We start from the raw sequence: 15,748 nt of genomic DNA, 5'->3' as shown, positions 1-15,748 counted from the left end.
TTAAATCTTGATCTGAAGTTCAGTTAATATTTTGAATAAATATATTGACTCTTAGCCATTAAAAGAAAAACGTAAATAACTTTCATGGCCCTTTAGACATAAATACACACAAACATAGATATAGTTCGAACAGCAGAGGTATGCTCATGTGTGGGCACAAACACACACAGACACACATGCACACACACAGTTGAGACATCCAAGTTTAGGACACTAATTTTGAAGAAAAGTTGTCTTTCTTTTTTAAGTTTCTTTAGTAGATACTGGTTGAATTTAAATTTGCTAAAACATACATTCCCATGTTTCTGGCTTCAGCTTGACTTAGATTTTCTTCCGGTCCTACAATTTTCATAGTAGTGATTTCATGTTTAGCTTTATCAAAAAACACCTTGATGTCCTTTTCATGATAAACTTCCTGTAACATATTTTAAAAATTGAAAATTAGTTTAAAAAAAGAAGAAAAGTAGTGAGAAAAAAGACAATAAGATGACTGAAGTATTCATATGTAGGGATGACTTCACATTCAAAATTTGTGAATTCTACCATTCACATATTCACTCACTACAGGCAAAGTGATAACTATATTAAGCATATTATATTGAAATATCATCTAAATATCACATGTAGAATCTAAAATAGATACATATCAATTTTTTTAAAAAAATATACTTCAAAATTCTTTTAACATCTACTCCTAGTCCTTGCATTAATATTTAAATCCTGAGTGCTATAAAATATTTCTGACTTGAGGGGGAAAATGGCTTGTGCCCTGAGAATCTTAGACATGTTTTGTAAAATATCCATAAAAAATATCTATTAAACCTAACAGATTAATCTGTTATAATCTTTTTTATAAAATAAATATTACAATATTATTTTAAGCAGAGAGAAAATTAATGGTCACATAAAAAGTTGTGTTTTTTACAAAAAGAAGGGAAAGTTAAAATTTTATTGATAAGAAAATATGATGAGAAAATAATCTACATGAAAAGTCATCAAATTAATGTGATTCAACTGTGCTAAAATTTAAATAAGGTGATCTAACTCTGCTAAAATTTAGATAAGGTTACCTATCGCCATCATTAGAGCATTTCAGAGCTCTTTATGTATCAAGTCTCAGTAAGTATTTTTGAAAGCTTTTCACAGCTTGTTAAAACTACTTATCATACAAAAGCTGCATAGAGTTAATTTTAAATAAAAGAAGATAACTCCTGCTATCAAGAGGTTTTAGGTCCTATGAAAGGAGGAAAAATATAAATAAAAGACACAATACATAAAAACAAAATACTTTAATGTAAGTACATGTATTACAATGCATTTTACAAAGCCAATGCTCAATACATTCACCCCTTTAAACTTATCTGAGGTGGTTTTCTGCAAATATAAAATAGTCCCTGGAAAAGGCAAATGATTAGCCGATATGTACATCAGGAAGAAAGAACAATCTTAAACAAAAAGTATTAGGACAAAAGAGAGAGAAGAGCATACTTCACAGCTATTGAGCTTTTCTAGGTGATAATAAATGCCAACTGTTTTAACAGGGAAGAGACAAGCAAAATTGAAAAATATTGAGGAAAAATGTCTTTAAATTTAGACTATACGTAGGAGGTATTTGGGAGGTTCTGAATATTTTTGAGGGAAATGACAGCATCAAAATCTTTCGGGGAAGAGCATGCCATTGTGTAATTAATCAAAACAATACTGTATATGGAAGATATTTCAAGTTCTGATGTTGGGTATTATCATTAGCTGCAAACAATTTAATGATCGGTTCTATAAAAGAAAGTACCAGAACTATAGGCCCTTTGACATCTCTTCATTATAAGGTTGAACATATAAAAATGGCTGATATTCAACCATTTTTGATCTACAAAAAATTGACAGTTTCCCGTGTCTCATCCCAATAGTATGATACTAGTTTCTAAACTCTATAATCCTTAGGTCCTAAATACGCAGAGTAGTAATGACTTCAAAAATCCCCCACTGAATTTAACTCAAATTTAAAAAATTTTTTTAGACATGACTAAATAATAACAAATAGTTCCAAATAAGATCAAAACAGTTTTCCCATAAAATATTCATTTCTCAAATACTTACTTTGTTATGAATGAAGAGTTTAACTGCTTCTTTTGGGTAATCCAGTGTCAACAATATGTCCAGAAATCGAGGTAGGAAAGGTGTTGGTTGCTCAATAAAAACACCTATTGTTACATTGGGGTGAACCTTTGTTTTGTGGCAAACATAAAAGCAAATTAGAATTAGCATGGTTTTACTTTAAATTCTATTCAAGTTTTAATCAACACAACATAAAACATAAACTAGAATATCAGTACAACTTAACCTTCTAAATTTGACTGCCCCATGACAATTCTCTAATACATTTTTGTGGACCCCACCAAAGTGATTTTACTGAATCACATCTTAACATTATGATTTAGGATGAAGAGGAAACTCACTATTGTATAACATAGGGATACTGTAATTAAGGTTACTACCTGCTTTACTATTTAATGCTTCCTTTAAGATGGTCCTAAAAGAAACTTCCTTCAGATCTAAATCTATTTGACAGCTTCATCTATGAAGCCAGAATGCTAATTGTGCTTCCATGTTTTTTTCCATGGTTTGGAAGTTTAGTGGTTAATTTGTAGCTCAAAGAAAACAATCACAGAGGACTTGAGACTTTATTTCTATCCCTGAACCTTTAATCTCATTTTACTGATAGTACTTTATTTTGCTTCATCATTATATTATATATAAGGAAAGCTACTTTCTTTCACTAATATATTTTATCTTGTATCGATTTTTAACATTTTCTTAATTTCTGTTTGGGTATGTTTCAGAGAATAGTTTCTTTCATTCATTGCATGAACAATTCTGAAATATCCACTATTAGTCCGTCCTTGTGATAAGAAACGTTTTTAAAAAGGAGTGAAAATTCCTTGCTTGGAAAACTTACAAATGATTGAGGAAGAAAGAAACATAAGTAAATGCCATGTAATAGTGTTATTACCAGAACCATATGAAAGATTTCTTTATAATGCCTTTTTTAATCAGTGTCTTAAAGCCTGACTTTAAAGATTATAGATTTTTAAATTACAAACTACATACAGATGGGTGAAGGAGGTCAAAAGGTAAAAAAATAAATAAATAAATACAGTGCATTACTGAGCAAGAAAAAAATTTTTAATAAAGATTACAGCTTTTTTTTTTTTTTTTTGGTACGCGGGCCCCTCATGGATGTGGCCTCTCCCGTTGCGGAGAACAGGCTCCGGACGCGCAGGCTCAGCGGCCATGGCTCACGGGCCCAGCCGCTCCGCGGCATGTGGGCTCTTCCCAGACCGGGGCACGAATCCGTGTCCCCTGCATCGGCAGGCGGACTCTCAACCACTGCGCCACCAGGGAAGCCCAAGATATTTTAAAGTACCATATATGTTAAGTGCTAAATTAGGTACCTCTCCCCCATCTTTTCACACATGATACCTCACATATTCCTCTGTTATCTGGATAATAACATTATTTGTTTGCACTGAAGTACAAGTCATACACTGTTGTCCTTCTTATCAATTCATTCAGTCACCCAAATATTTATTGCTAAATCAATAAACAAATACAAACAACTAAAGACAAAATATCTACCTTCTAGGAGTTCTCAATTTAACAGGGAAAATGAGTAAAAACTAGATGACAACTCTCCCTTATCAAATGATGTGATGCATTTCATTTAAATTTTGTAATAACCTTAGAAGTTATTTATTACCCCAAATTTACACATGAGGAAAATGGGACTTAGAAGAGTTAAGCAACTCAGAACACATAAATTAGTAGGTAAAGAACTGGGCTTCAACATGCTACATCTCCATTGTCAATCTAAGCTCATTTTTATATACTAATGATACTAAGAGTACAACAGTTAGCTATTATCAAGGCTTAGCACCTCATATATATAATTTATACATATAAAATATCATTATATATACACATCTATATAATTTCATTTAACCCTCCTACCAATCCTCTGAGATAGCCATTATCATTTTTACGTATAGAGAAACTTGCCTACGGCCCACACCTAAGTATATGGTAGCCCTAGATCTTAACTACCCACATCATTTTAATTTTTATATCCCTGTTGCATAATTACTACACATATAAAACACATAAGAAATTTATTTTGCATAATAAAATGGTTTTCCTTTCTAACAGTCTATAAGACAAAAAACTTAGCTTAAGAATTAGGTGATTTTCACCTATATGCAAAAAATAAAGATAAAAAACTATAATATAAATATTTTTCAATCTTTGCACCAGAAAGTTTATGTAAAAGGATATTAAACAGATAAAAAGCTTTAACTCTCTCTCCAGAAGACTTTGCAAAAACGATCAGGATGAATTTTTAAACATCTTCATGATGCAGCTTCAGTCAGAAAGTTCCTGGCTTTCTTTCCAGATAGGAAACATGCAGTCTGTTATTTGAGAGACTGGCCAAAAAGTCTTATTTTCAAGTAAAATAGGGTTCTATTCAGAAGGTCCTAAATGTGGACAAGTTACTCTTTATCCTCCTTTTCAGAATAGAACAGAAACTATTTAATTCAGGAGTCTGAGTGCTTTACGGTGAGAGTATTTTTGTATTTGCATGGGTACAGGAGTCACCAGAACTATATTAAGGTGAATTTTATTTCTGTCTATACTTATCTGGCATGCTGTAGATACTCAATAAACCTATGGTGAATGAAGGAAAGAATCAGCCTTAATGACAAAATCATCCCTAGAATTCAATTGTTCATACACAAGTTACAAGAGAAATTTTTTGGAAGAAAAATGTTACTATAAGATATCCTAAAACTGCTCTGGTTGATGAGAGAAGGATACATAAAATGTTTAATAGACACATAATAATTACTTTCAGTTGCTCATTTACTCTCAACGTATAAACATTAAACTATAGCTATAATTCTCTATGAAACACATGTATAAGTAGCACTGTGTCTGGCATATAATATGTACATTACATCCAGGCGAAATTGCACAGTGATCAAGATTATAGGATCTGGAGCCAGACTGCCTAAATTTAAATCCCACCCCCAACACTTAAAAAAAAAAATCACATGCCTTAAGTAAGTTACTGAACGTATATATACCTTAGTTTTCTCATCTGTAAAACTCAGTCAACAGCACAACCTACTTAAGGGATTTGTGAAATTAATATAAGTTACTATCTATAAAATATTAAAACAGTCCTTAGTCATATAGTATTATTTTAAAATCATCAAATTTGAAAATCAAGCACAGATAAAATTAGTCCATATAAATAACAAAGCATTGTACCTCAACACTTTGACCAAGTTACCAGACTAAAATAAAACAAGAGCACCCAACCATAGCAAGCTAGTATATATTAACAATCAAGCCCTTTTCGCTAGGGTCAATTATTAACTGGTTTTGCTGGAAATACACAAATCCAGCAACTTTCGGAGTCATCATGTTTTAGCTTTTTAAATCCATTATCTACCATATTATCAATACTATAAAATAATGTGCTTTTTTTCTTTTACAAATTATTGTATTTCATGACAATGTACTTTTTTTGTAATAGATCTTTATTAGAGTATAATTGCTTCGCAATACTGTGTTAGTTTCTGTTGCACAACAAAGTGAATAAGCCATAAGCATATATATATATCCCCATATCCCCTCCCTCTTGAGCCTCCCTCCCACCCTCCCTATCCCACCCCTCTAGGTCATCTCAAAGAACCAAGCTGATCGTCCTGTGCTATGTTGCTGCTTCCCACCAGCTAACTATTTTACATTCAGTAGTGTATATATGTCGATGCTACTCTCACTTCGCCCCAGCTTCCCCCTACCCCCACTGTGTCCTCAAGTCCATTCTCTATGTCTATATTCCTGCCCTGCCACTAGATTCATCAGTGCCATTTTTTTTTTTTAGATTCCATATATATGTGTTAGCATATGGTATTTATTTTTCTCTTTTTCACTTACTTCACTCTGTATGACAGACTGTAGGTCCATCCACCTCACTATTTTTTATTACTACGTTTCACACAGAGTCAATTCCACTTACATCTACTGCAGACAAGTCAATTGTATCCACTTCACAAAGAGTGCAGCCATTGTCTTGTGTCCATGCATTAGGTACATAGTTTCCAAAATAATTCAGGAGAATCTAGCAAAAGAAGGAAAACTGTATCAACAAAAGTAAACCTTGGACTTCCCTGGTGGTGCAGTGGTTAAGGATCCGCCCGCCAATGCAGGGGACAGGGGTTCGATCCCTGGTTCGGGAAGATCCCACATGCTGCAGAGCAACTAAGCCTGAGAGCCACAACTACTGAGCCCACGTGCCACAACTACTGAGCCCGCACACCTAGAGCCCGTGTTCCACAACCACAGCAAGAGAAGTCACCGCAATGAGAAGCCCGTGCAGCGCAACGAAGACTAGCCCCCGCTCACCGCAACCAGAGGAAGCCTGCGTGCAGCAACAAGGACCCAATGCAGCCATTAAATAATTAATTAATTAAAAGACCCCTCTCAAAAAGAAGAAAAAAAGTAAGCCTCTCCCATCAATGTGCTTTCATTCTATAAACCTCTAACTTCAAAGCATGTTTTCTGCATTAGGTATCCCCTTAATATTCTACTAATACAGTGTACAGTGAATGGGGCAGTGCCAGTGTGTACAGTGAATGGGGCAGTGCCAGTGTGACCCCCTACCAGCCATCACCACACAAAACAAATATTGTATACACTTTATCACCAAAAGGCACTAAACTCTTCTCGGAAACTATGTTACCCACTATAACCCAGACTTCTGGGCAGTGATTCAAGGGCACCAACGTGAAGAAAAGAAAGCCTGCAGATTAAAACAGATCTAGAACAAGTCCTAATTAGAGCCACGTCACAGATCATATCAATAATAAACTAAAGTGGGGGTAGAACAAGATAGCAGAGAAGGAAGACCCTGGGCTCACCTCCTCCCAGAGATACACCAAAATTACAACTACAGATAGAGAACCGTCTCTGAGAATGACCTGAAGACTAGAAGAAAATACTTTCCACAACTGAAGATAAAAAGAAAAACCTACAATGAGACAGGTAGGAAGGGCAGAGAAGCAGTCTAATCAGAACCCATGTACCCAGTGAAGGAACCCACAAGTGGGAGGGATATCAGAGCCCCAGAGGTCTTCCCCAAGGAGCGACGGGTCCAAGCCCCACCTTGGGCCCCCCTTCCTGGGAGACCTGCACCAGAAAGATGAGCCCCCATAACATCTGGCTTTAAAACCATTGGGGTTTATGTGCAGGAGAGCAGAAGGGCTGTAGGAAACTGAGACTCTGCTCTTAAAGGGCACATGCACAGATTCACTCTTTCCAAGTCCCAGTGCAGAGGCAGCAGTTAGAAAAGTGCCTGGGTGATATAAGAAAGAAATTCATTTACTAATTTTAGGGCATGTGCTTGAGGGGCAGGGATCTGTTGCAACTTTCTCTGGGTATAAAGGGGCTGGCAGGTGCCAGTGTTTTTATTTGTTTTGTTTTTATTTGGCTCACCTTCTACCTAGCAACCTGGCACTAGCAGGTGACATTTCTGACTCTCTCCATCAAACTTAATGTACCATTTGCCCCACTCCGGTTTGCCAATGGACCTGACATAGCCAGCATTCCTCCAAAGTGGCCCCCTACCTTGCCAGTCCCAACAAGCACCCTCATCCAGCACCAGAGCCCCACTAAAGCAGCCCTTCACCCTGCCAGTCCCAGCAGGTGCCCTTGGTCAGCACCAGTGTCTCCCCAAAGAGGGTCCCATCCCATTGGCCAACCCAGTACACCAGAGTGCCCACAACTGTTGTGGCCAGGCCTTATAGCCAGTTGTACTGGGGACCAGCCCCATACACTAGTGCACCCACAGCAACTGCAGCCCAGCCACAACAGGAGGATGCAGACAGCCCACACAGAGGATGTTCCTGGAGCACCTGGCTCTGGTGACCAGGAAGGACCACACCACTGGGCCCCACAGAACACCTTCTATACAAAGCCATTCTTTGAAGACCAGGAGATATAGCTGATCTACCTAATACACAGAAACAAACACAGAGAATTAGGTAAAGTGAGGAAACAAAGGAATATGTTCCAAATGAAAGAACAAGACAAAAACCTCAGAAAAAACTAAACGAAATAGAGAAAAACCAGAAACTAGAGGGAACCACCAGCAGATTAGATGATGCAGAGGAAAGGATCAGCAATCTGGAGGACAGGGTAATGGAAATCACCCAATCAAAATAGCAAAAAAGAAAAAAGAATTTTCAAAAATGAGGATAGTTTAAGGACCCTCAGGAATAACAATAAGCATTCTAACATTTGCATTATAGGGGTCCCAGAAAGAGGAGAAAGAAAGGGAGAGAAAACCTGTTTGAGGAAACAATGGATGAAAATTCCCCTAAACTGGTGAAGGAAATACATTTGAGTCCATGAATCCCAGAGAATTCCTAAAAGGTGAACCCAAGGGGATCTTCACATATACACTATCATTAAAATGTCAGAAGTTAAAGATAAAGAGAGTATTAAGGACAGCAAGAGAAAAACAACTTGACACATACAAGGTAAAACCAGTGAGGTTATCAGCTGATTTTTCAGCAGAAAACTTGCAGGCCAAAAGGTAGTGGCATGACATATTCAAAGAATTTAAAGGAAAAACACAACCAAGAACCTCTAGCTGGCAAAGTTAATGTTCAGAATTGAAGGAGAGATAAACAGTTTACCAGACAAGCAAAAAGTAAATGAGTTCATCACCACTAAACCAACCTTTTAAGAAACGTTAAAAGGACTTCTTTAAGCAGAAGAGACAAGAACATAACCAGAAATATGAAAATTATGCAAGAGAAAAATGCCACCAGTAAAGGCAAATACAAAGTAAAGGTAATGGATCAACCAACTATATAGCTAGTATGAAGATTAAAATAAAAAACTAGTAAAATCAAATATACCTACAATAATTATTTAAGGATACACAAAATTTTTTAGATGTAAAATATGACCTCAAAAACATAAAACATGGCAGAGGGGAATAAAACTGTAGTGTTTTAAGAATACACTCAAACTTAAGCAATGATCAACTTAAAATAGACTGCTATATACATAGGTTGTTACATAAGAACCTCATGGTAACCATAAACCAATTGATATTAGATACACAAAAATAAAGAGGAAGTAATACAAACATTAACTGTAAAGAAAGTAACCAAATCACAAGAGAAGAAAGGAACACAGAAGAACAACAAAAATAACCAGAATACAACTAACAAAACTGCAGTAAGTACATACTTATCAATAATTACTTTAAATGTGAATGGACTAAATGTTGCAATCCAGAAAATAGAGTGGCTGAATGGATAAAAACAACAAGATCCATATACATGCTGCCTACCAGAGACTCACTTCACATCTAATGTCACACATGGACTAAAAGTGAGGGGATGGAAAAGGGTATTCCATACCATACAAACAGACATGAAAAGAGATTGGTGATAGCAATCCTTATATCAGACAAAATAGACTTTAAAACAAAGACTGTAAAAAGAGACAAAGATATTACATAATGAGAAAGGGATCAATCCAGCAAGAAGATAGAACAACACACACATGTACATACACACACCCATAGGAGTATCTAAACACATAAAGCAAATACTAACAAACATAAAGGGAGGAACTGACAGTAACACAATAATAGTAGAAGACCTTAATGCCTCACTTACATCAGTGGACAGATCATCCAGATAGAAAACCAATAAGGAAACACTGGCCTTAAATGACACATTAGACCATATGGACCTTTCTTTTTTTTTATGTTTTCAATTTTTTTTAAACATTTTTATTGGAGTATAATTGCTTTACAATGTTGTGTTAGTTTCTGCTGTATAACAAAGTGAAATGTATGTATACATATATCCCCAAATCCCCTCCCTCTTGCGTCTCCCTCCCACTCTCCCTATCCCACCCCTCTAAGTGGTCACAATGCACTGAGGTGATCTCCCTGTGCGATGCAGCTGCTTCCCACTAGCTATCTATTTTACATTTGGTAGTGTATATATATCAGTGCTACTCTCTCACTTCGTCCCAGCTTACCCTTCCCCCACCCATGTCCTCAAGTCCATTCTCTACATCTGCGTCTTTATTCCTGTCCTGCCCCTAGGTTCTTCAGAATCAATTTTTTTTTAGATTCCATATATATGTGTTAGCATATGGTATTTGTTTTTCTCTTTCTGACTTACTTCACTCTGTATGACAGACTCTAGGTCCATCCACCTCACTACAAACAACTCAATTTCACTTCCTTTTATGGCTGAGTAATATTCCATTGTATATATGTGCCACATCTTCTTTATCCATTCATCTGTCAATGGACACTTAGGTTGCTTCCATGTCCTGGCTATTGTAAATAGTGCTGCAATGAACATGGACTTAATAGATCTGTATAGAATATTCCATCCCAAAGCAGCAAAATATACTTTCTTTTCAAGTGCACATGAAACACTTCCCAGGACAGATGATGCACTAGGCCACAGAACAAGTCTCAATAAATTTAAGACTGAAATCATATCAAGCATATTTTCCAACCACAAGGGCGTGAGATTAGAAACCAACACAAGGGGTAAACAATGCAAAAAATACAAACATGTGAAGGCTAAACAATATACTAGTAACCAACCAATAGGTGACTGAAAAAACCAATGAGGAAATAAAAAATATCTCCAAATGAAAATGGAAAAACAAGGATCCAAAATCTGTGGGATGCAGCAAAAGTAGTTCTCAGAGGAAAATATACAGTGATACAGGCCGGCCTATCTGAGGAAACCAGAAAACAATAAACAATCTAACCTTACACTTACAGGAACTAGAAAAAGAAAAAACAAAACCCAAAGTTAGTAGAAGGAAGGAAATAATAATAATGAAAGTGGAAATAAATGAAATAGATAATAAAAAAAAGAAAAAAAAAATCAATGAAACTGAGAGCTGGTTCTTTGAAATGATACAAAATCAACAAACCTTTAGCCAGATTAACTCAGGAAAAAAAAGAGAGCCCAAATCAATAAAACCAGAAATGAAGGAGAAGTTAAAAAGGACACCACAGAAATACAAAGGACCATAAGAAATTACTACAAACAATTATATGCCAACAAACTGGCCAACCTAGAAGAAATGGATAAATTCCTAGAAACATACAGGCATACCTCAGAGATATTACGGGTTTAGTTCCAAACTACCATAGTAAAACGTATGTTGCAATAAAGCAAGTCACAGAAATTTTTTGGCTTCCCAGTGCATATATCAGGTTTGTTTACACAATAGTGTAGTCTATTAAGTGTGCAATAGCATTGTGTCTAAAACAAACAATGTACATACCTTACTGAAAAAATACTTTATTGCTAAAAATTGCTAACCATCATCTGAGCCTTCAGTAAGTCATAATCTTTTTGCTGGTTGTGGGTCTTGCCTCAATGCTGATGCTGCTGACTGATCAGAGTGGTGGCTGCTGGAGGGTGGGCTGACTGTGGCAATGTCTTAAAATAAGACAACAATGAAGTTGGCCACATCAACTGACTCTTCCTTTCACAAATTATTTCTCTGTAGCATGCAGTGCTGTTTAATAGCACTTTACCCACAGCAAAACTCTTTTCAAATCTGGAGTAAACCTCTCAAACCATGCCGCTGCTTTAAAACTACATTTATGTAATATTCTAAATGATTTGTCATCATTTCAATATTCGATTAAGTTTGCCATTTTATATGGGTGAGGTTTACGACACCCCAAAACAATTACATAGTAATATCAAAGATCACTTATCACCATAACCGCTAACTGGTCACAGATCACCATAACAAACAAAACAATAATGAAAAAGTTAGAAATATTATGAGAATTACCAAAATGTGACACAGACACACGAAGTGAGCAAATGCTGTTGGAAAAATGGTGCTGATAGACTACTCAACACATGGTTGCTACAAACCTTCAATTTATAAAAAACGTATGTGTGAAGTGCAATAAAACAAAGTGCAATAAAATGAAGTATGCCTATACAATCTTCCAAGAATGATCAGAAAGTTATAAAAACTCTAAACAGACTCATTACTAGAAATTGAATCAAACATCTAAAAAATCCCAACACATAAAAGTCCATGACCAGACATCCTCACAGGTGAATTCTGTCAAACATTTAGAGAAGACTTAATACCTATTCTTCTCAAACTATTTCAAAAAACTGAAGAGGAAGGAATGCTTTCAAAGTCATTCTATGTGGCCAGCATTACCCTAATACCAAAACCAAACAAAGACACTACCAAAAAGAAAATTATAGGTGATTATTACTGATGAACATAGATGCAAAAATCTTCAACAAAATACCAGCAAACCAAATGCAATAATACATTAAAAGGATCATACCTCATGATCAAGTAAGATTTACTCTAGGGATGCAAGAATGGTTCAATATATGCAAATCACTCAATGTGATACACCTCATTAACAAAAAGAAGGATAAAAATCATATAATCATCTCAATAGATGCAGAAAGAATTCTGACAAAATTCAACACCCATTTACAACAAAAACTCTCAACAAAGTGTTATAGAGGAAACATACCTCAACATAAAGGCCACATATGACAAACCCACAGCTACTGTCATACTCAATGGTGAAAAGCTGAAAGCATTTCCTCTAAGATCAGGAGAAGACAAGGATGCCCACTCTCCCCATTTTTATTCAACAGTTTGGAAATCACTGCCAGAGAAATTAGGCAAGAGAAAGAAATAAAAGTCATCCAAGTTGGAAAGGAAGAAGTAAAAGGGCCACTGTTTGAAGATGGCATCATACTATATATAGAAAACCCTAAATACTCCACAAAAAAACTATTAGATCTACTAAATGAATTCAGAAAAGTTGCAAGATATAAACAATATACAGAAATCTGTTGCATTCCTATATAGTAATAATGATCTATCAGAAAGAGAAATTTAAAAAACAATTTCATTTACAATTGCATCGAGAAGAATAAAATACCTAGGAATAGATTTAACCAAGGAGGTAAAAGATTTGTACTCTGGAAATTATAAGACATTGGTGAAAGAAACTGAAGAAGACACAAATAAATGAAAAGATAAACTATGCTCACAGATTGGAAGAATTAATATCGTGAAAATGTCCATATTACCCAAAGCAATCTCCATTCAACACAATTCCTATCAAAATATCCATGACATTTTTCACAGAACTAGGACAAATAATCCTAAAATTTATATGGAACCACAGAAGGTGCCAAATAGCCAAAGCAATCTTGAAAAAAGAAGAACAAAACTGGAAGTATCATGCTCCCTGATTTCAAACTGTACTACAAAGGTACAGTAATCAAAACAGTATAGTATTGGCACAAAAACAGATACATAGATGAATGGAACAAAAGAGAGAGCCCAGAAATAAAACTATGCTTATATGGTTAATAATCTATGACAAAGAAGGCAAGAATATACAATGAGAAAAGACAGCCTCTTTAATAAATGGTATTGGGAAAACTGGATAGCTACATGTAAAAGAATCAAACTGCTTTCTCATACCATATACAACAATAAACTCACAAAAGATTAAAGACCTAAATATAAGACTTGAAACCACAAAACTTCTAGAAGAAAACATAGGTAGTATACTCTTTAACACTGATCTTAGCAATATTTTTTGGATATGTCTCCTCAGGCAAGGGAAACAAAATCAAAATAAACAAATGGGACTAAATCAAACTATAAAGTTTTTGCACAGTGAAGGAAACTACTATCAACAAAACAAAAAGGTCACCCACTGAATGGGAGAAGATATTTGCAAATGATATGTCCAATAAGGGGTTAATATCCAAAACATACAAAGAACTCATACAACTCAACATCAAAAAACCAAACAACCCAATGAAATATGGGCAGAGGACCTGAATAGATATTTCACCAAAGAAGACACACAAATGGCCAACGAACACATGAAAAGATGCTCAACATAATTAATCACTCAGGGAAATGCAAATCAAAACCACACATGAGATATCATCTCACATCTATTAAAGTGGCTATTATCAAAAAAAAATAAGTGTTGGCAAGGATGTGGAAAAAGGGGAACCCTCATGCAATGTTGACGGGAATGTAAATTGGTGCATCCACTACGGAAAATAGTATGGAGGTCCCTCAAAATAATCCAGTAATTCCACTTCTGGGTATTTTTTCCAAGTAAACAAAAACACTAACTCATAAAGATACATGCACTCCTATGTTCACAGCATTATTTACAATAGCCAGGATATGGAAGCAACCTAAATGTCCACCAATATATGAATGTATTAATATACAGAAATGGTGATACATATATAAAATGGAATATTACTAAGCCATAAAAAGAAAGAAATCTTGCCATTTGCAACAACATGGATGAATCTAGAGGGTTTTATTCAAAGTGAAATAAGTCAGACAGTGAAAGAAAAATGCCATATAATTTCACTTACATGTGTAATCTAAAAAACAAAACAAATGATCAAACATAACAAATAACAGTCATAACAGAGAATGAACAGGTGGTTCCCAGAGGGGATGGGAGTGGTGAGGTGAGAGAATTAGATGAGGGAGATTAAGAGGTACAAACTTGCAGTTACAAAATAAATGAGCTATGGGCATGAAATGAACAGCGTGGAGAATATAGTCCATAATAATGTAATACCTTTTATGGTGACAAATGATACTTAGATTTATTGTGGTGATCATTTTGTAATGTATAGAAATATCGAATCGCTATGTTGTGCACCAGGAACTAACATGGTGTTTTAGGCAATACTTCAAAAACAAACAATCTCACAGAAAAAGAGATCAGATTTGCAGTTCCCAGAGGCAGGAGGCAGGGGAGGAGAAACTAGATGAAGGTGATCAAAAGGTAAAAACTTCAGCTATAAGATAAATAAGTACTAGGGATGTAATGTACATGATAAATATAATTAACACTGCTGTAGGTTATACATGAAAGTTGTTAAGAGAATAAATTCTAAGAGTTCTCGTTACAAGGAAAAATTGTTTTTTCTTTTATTTTGTATCTATATGAAATAATGGATGTTTACTAAATTTATTGTGGTAATCATTTCATGATATATGTAAGTCAAATCATTATGCTATACACCTTAAACTTATACAGTGCTGTATATCAATTGTAAGACTGGAAGGAAAAAAAATAAAGTACAATATTGCTTCCCCACTTACTCCTTTCAGATCTCTCAGAGCATCTCCTTCGTGACTTATCTCCCCTTCTCCTTAAGCATCTTTTGGCATTCATTTTACATGTAAAATCTGAGTCCTTGTGTATGTTTTGGGTTTAGGAGAAGGTGAGGGAAGATGGATGACAGAGAGAGGTAAACACACTGAGAGATGCTCTGAACCCTCAAAAAAAAAATCTTGAATATATCTAGAGTGTAAATATTTTAGGGAAAATTCTGCCAATCTTCTTTAAAAAATTACTACACATTCTACTGCAATTTTAATATCTGTAGTGGTAGGAACAGTTATAGTTTTTAATTTTTTTATTATTTCTTGTCATAAACTATAATTATCTCACCTCAACACAATGAAGCTGAAGCAAACTAGCTTTGGCTGTAATTTTATATTACTGTTAAAAGGAAGCACCTAAAATCCTCACTCTGTTTATACAATCATTAACTTTTCACTGAAAATG

The 15,748-nt window shown here is 35.2% G+C and overlaps 1 protein-coding gene across 2 annotated transcripts in view; it reads right to left on the bottom strand.

Moving 5' to 3' along the window:
• Nucleotides 1-15,748, bottom strand: part of PLOD2 (procollagen-lysine,2-oxoglutarate 5-dioxygenase 2) — a gene marked incomplete at its 5' end in the record, with an annotated part of 107,053 nt that overhangs the window by 17,460 nt on the left and 73,845 nt on the right. For both annotated transcript variants that reach the window (XM_082654819.1, XM_082654820.1), the window contains 3 exons: nucleotides 294-415; nucleotides 2,098-2,223; nucleotides 6,080-6,181. In XM_082654819.1, coding sequence (XP_082510945.1) covers nucleotides 294-415; nucleotides 2,098-2,223; nucleotides 6,080-6,181 — 350 coding nt within the window. The remainder of the gene's footprint in view (nucleotides 1-293; nucleotides 416-2,097; nucleotides 2,224-6,079; nucleotides 6,182-15,748) is intronic.

The sequence above is a fragment of the Grampus griseus genome, assembly GCF_964374135.1.
Source record: "Grampus griseus genome assembly, chromosome: 5".
Taxonomy (NCBI): Eukaryota; Metazoa; Chordata; class Mammalia; order Artiodactyla; family Delphinidae; genus Grampus; species Grampus griseus.
The sequence above is the reverse complement of the archived record's forward strand: the minus strand, read 5'-3'. Positions and strand labels throughout refer to the sequence as shown.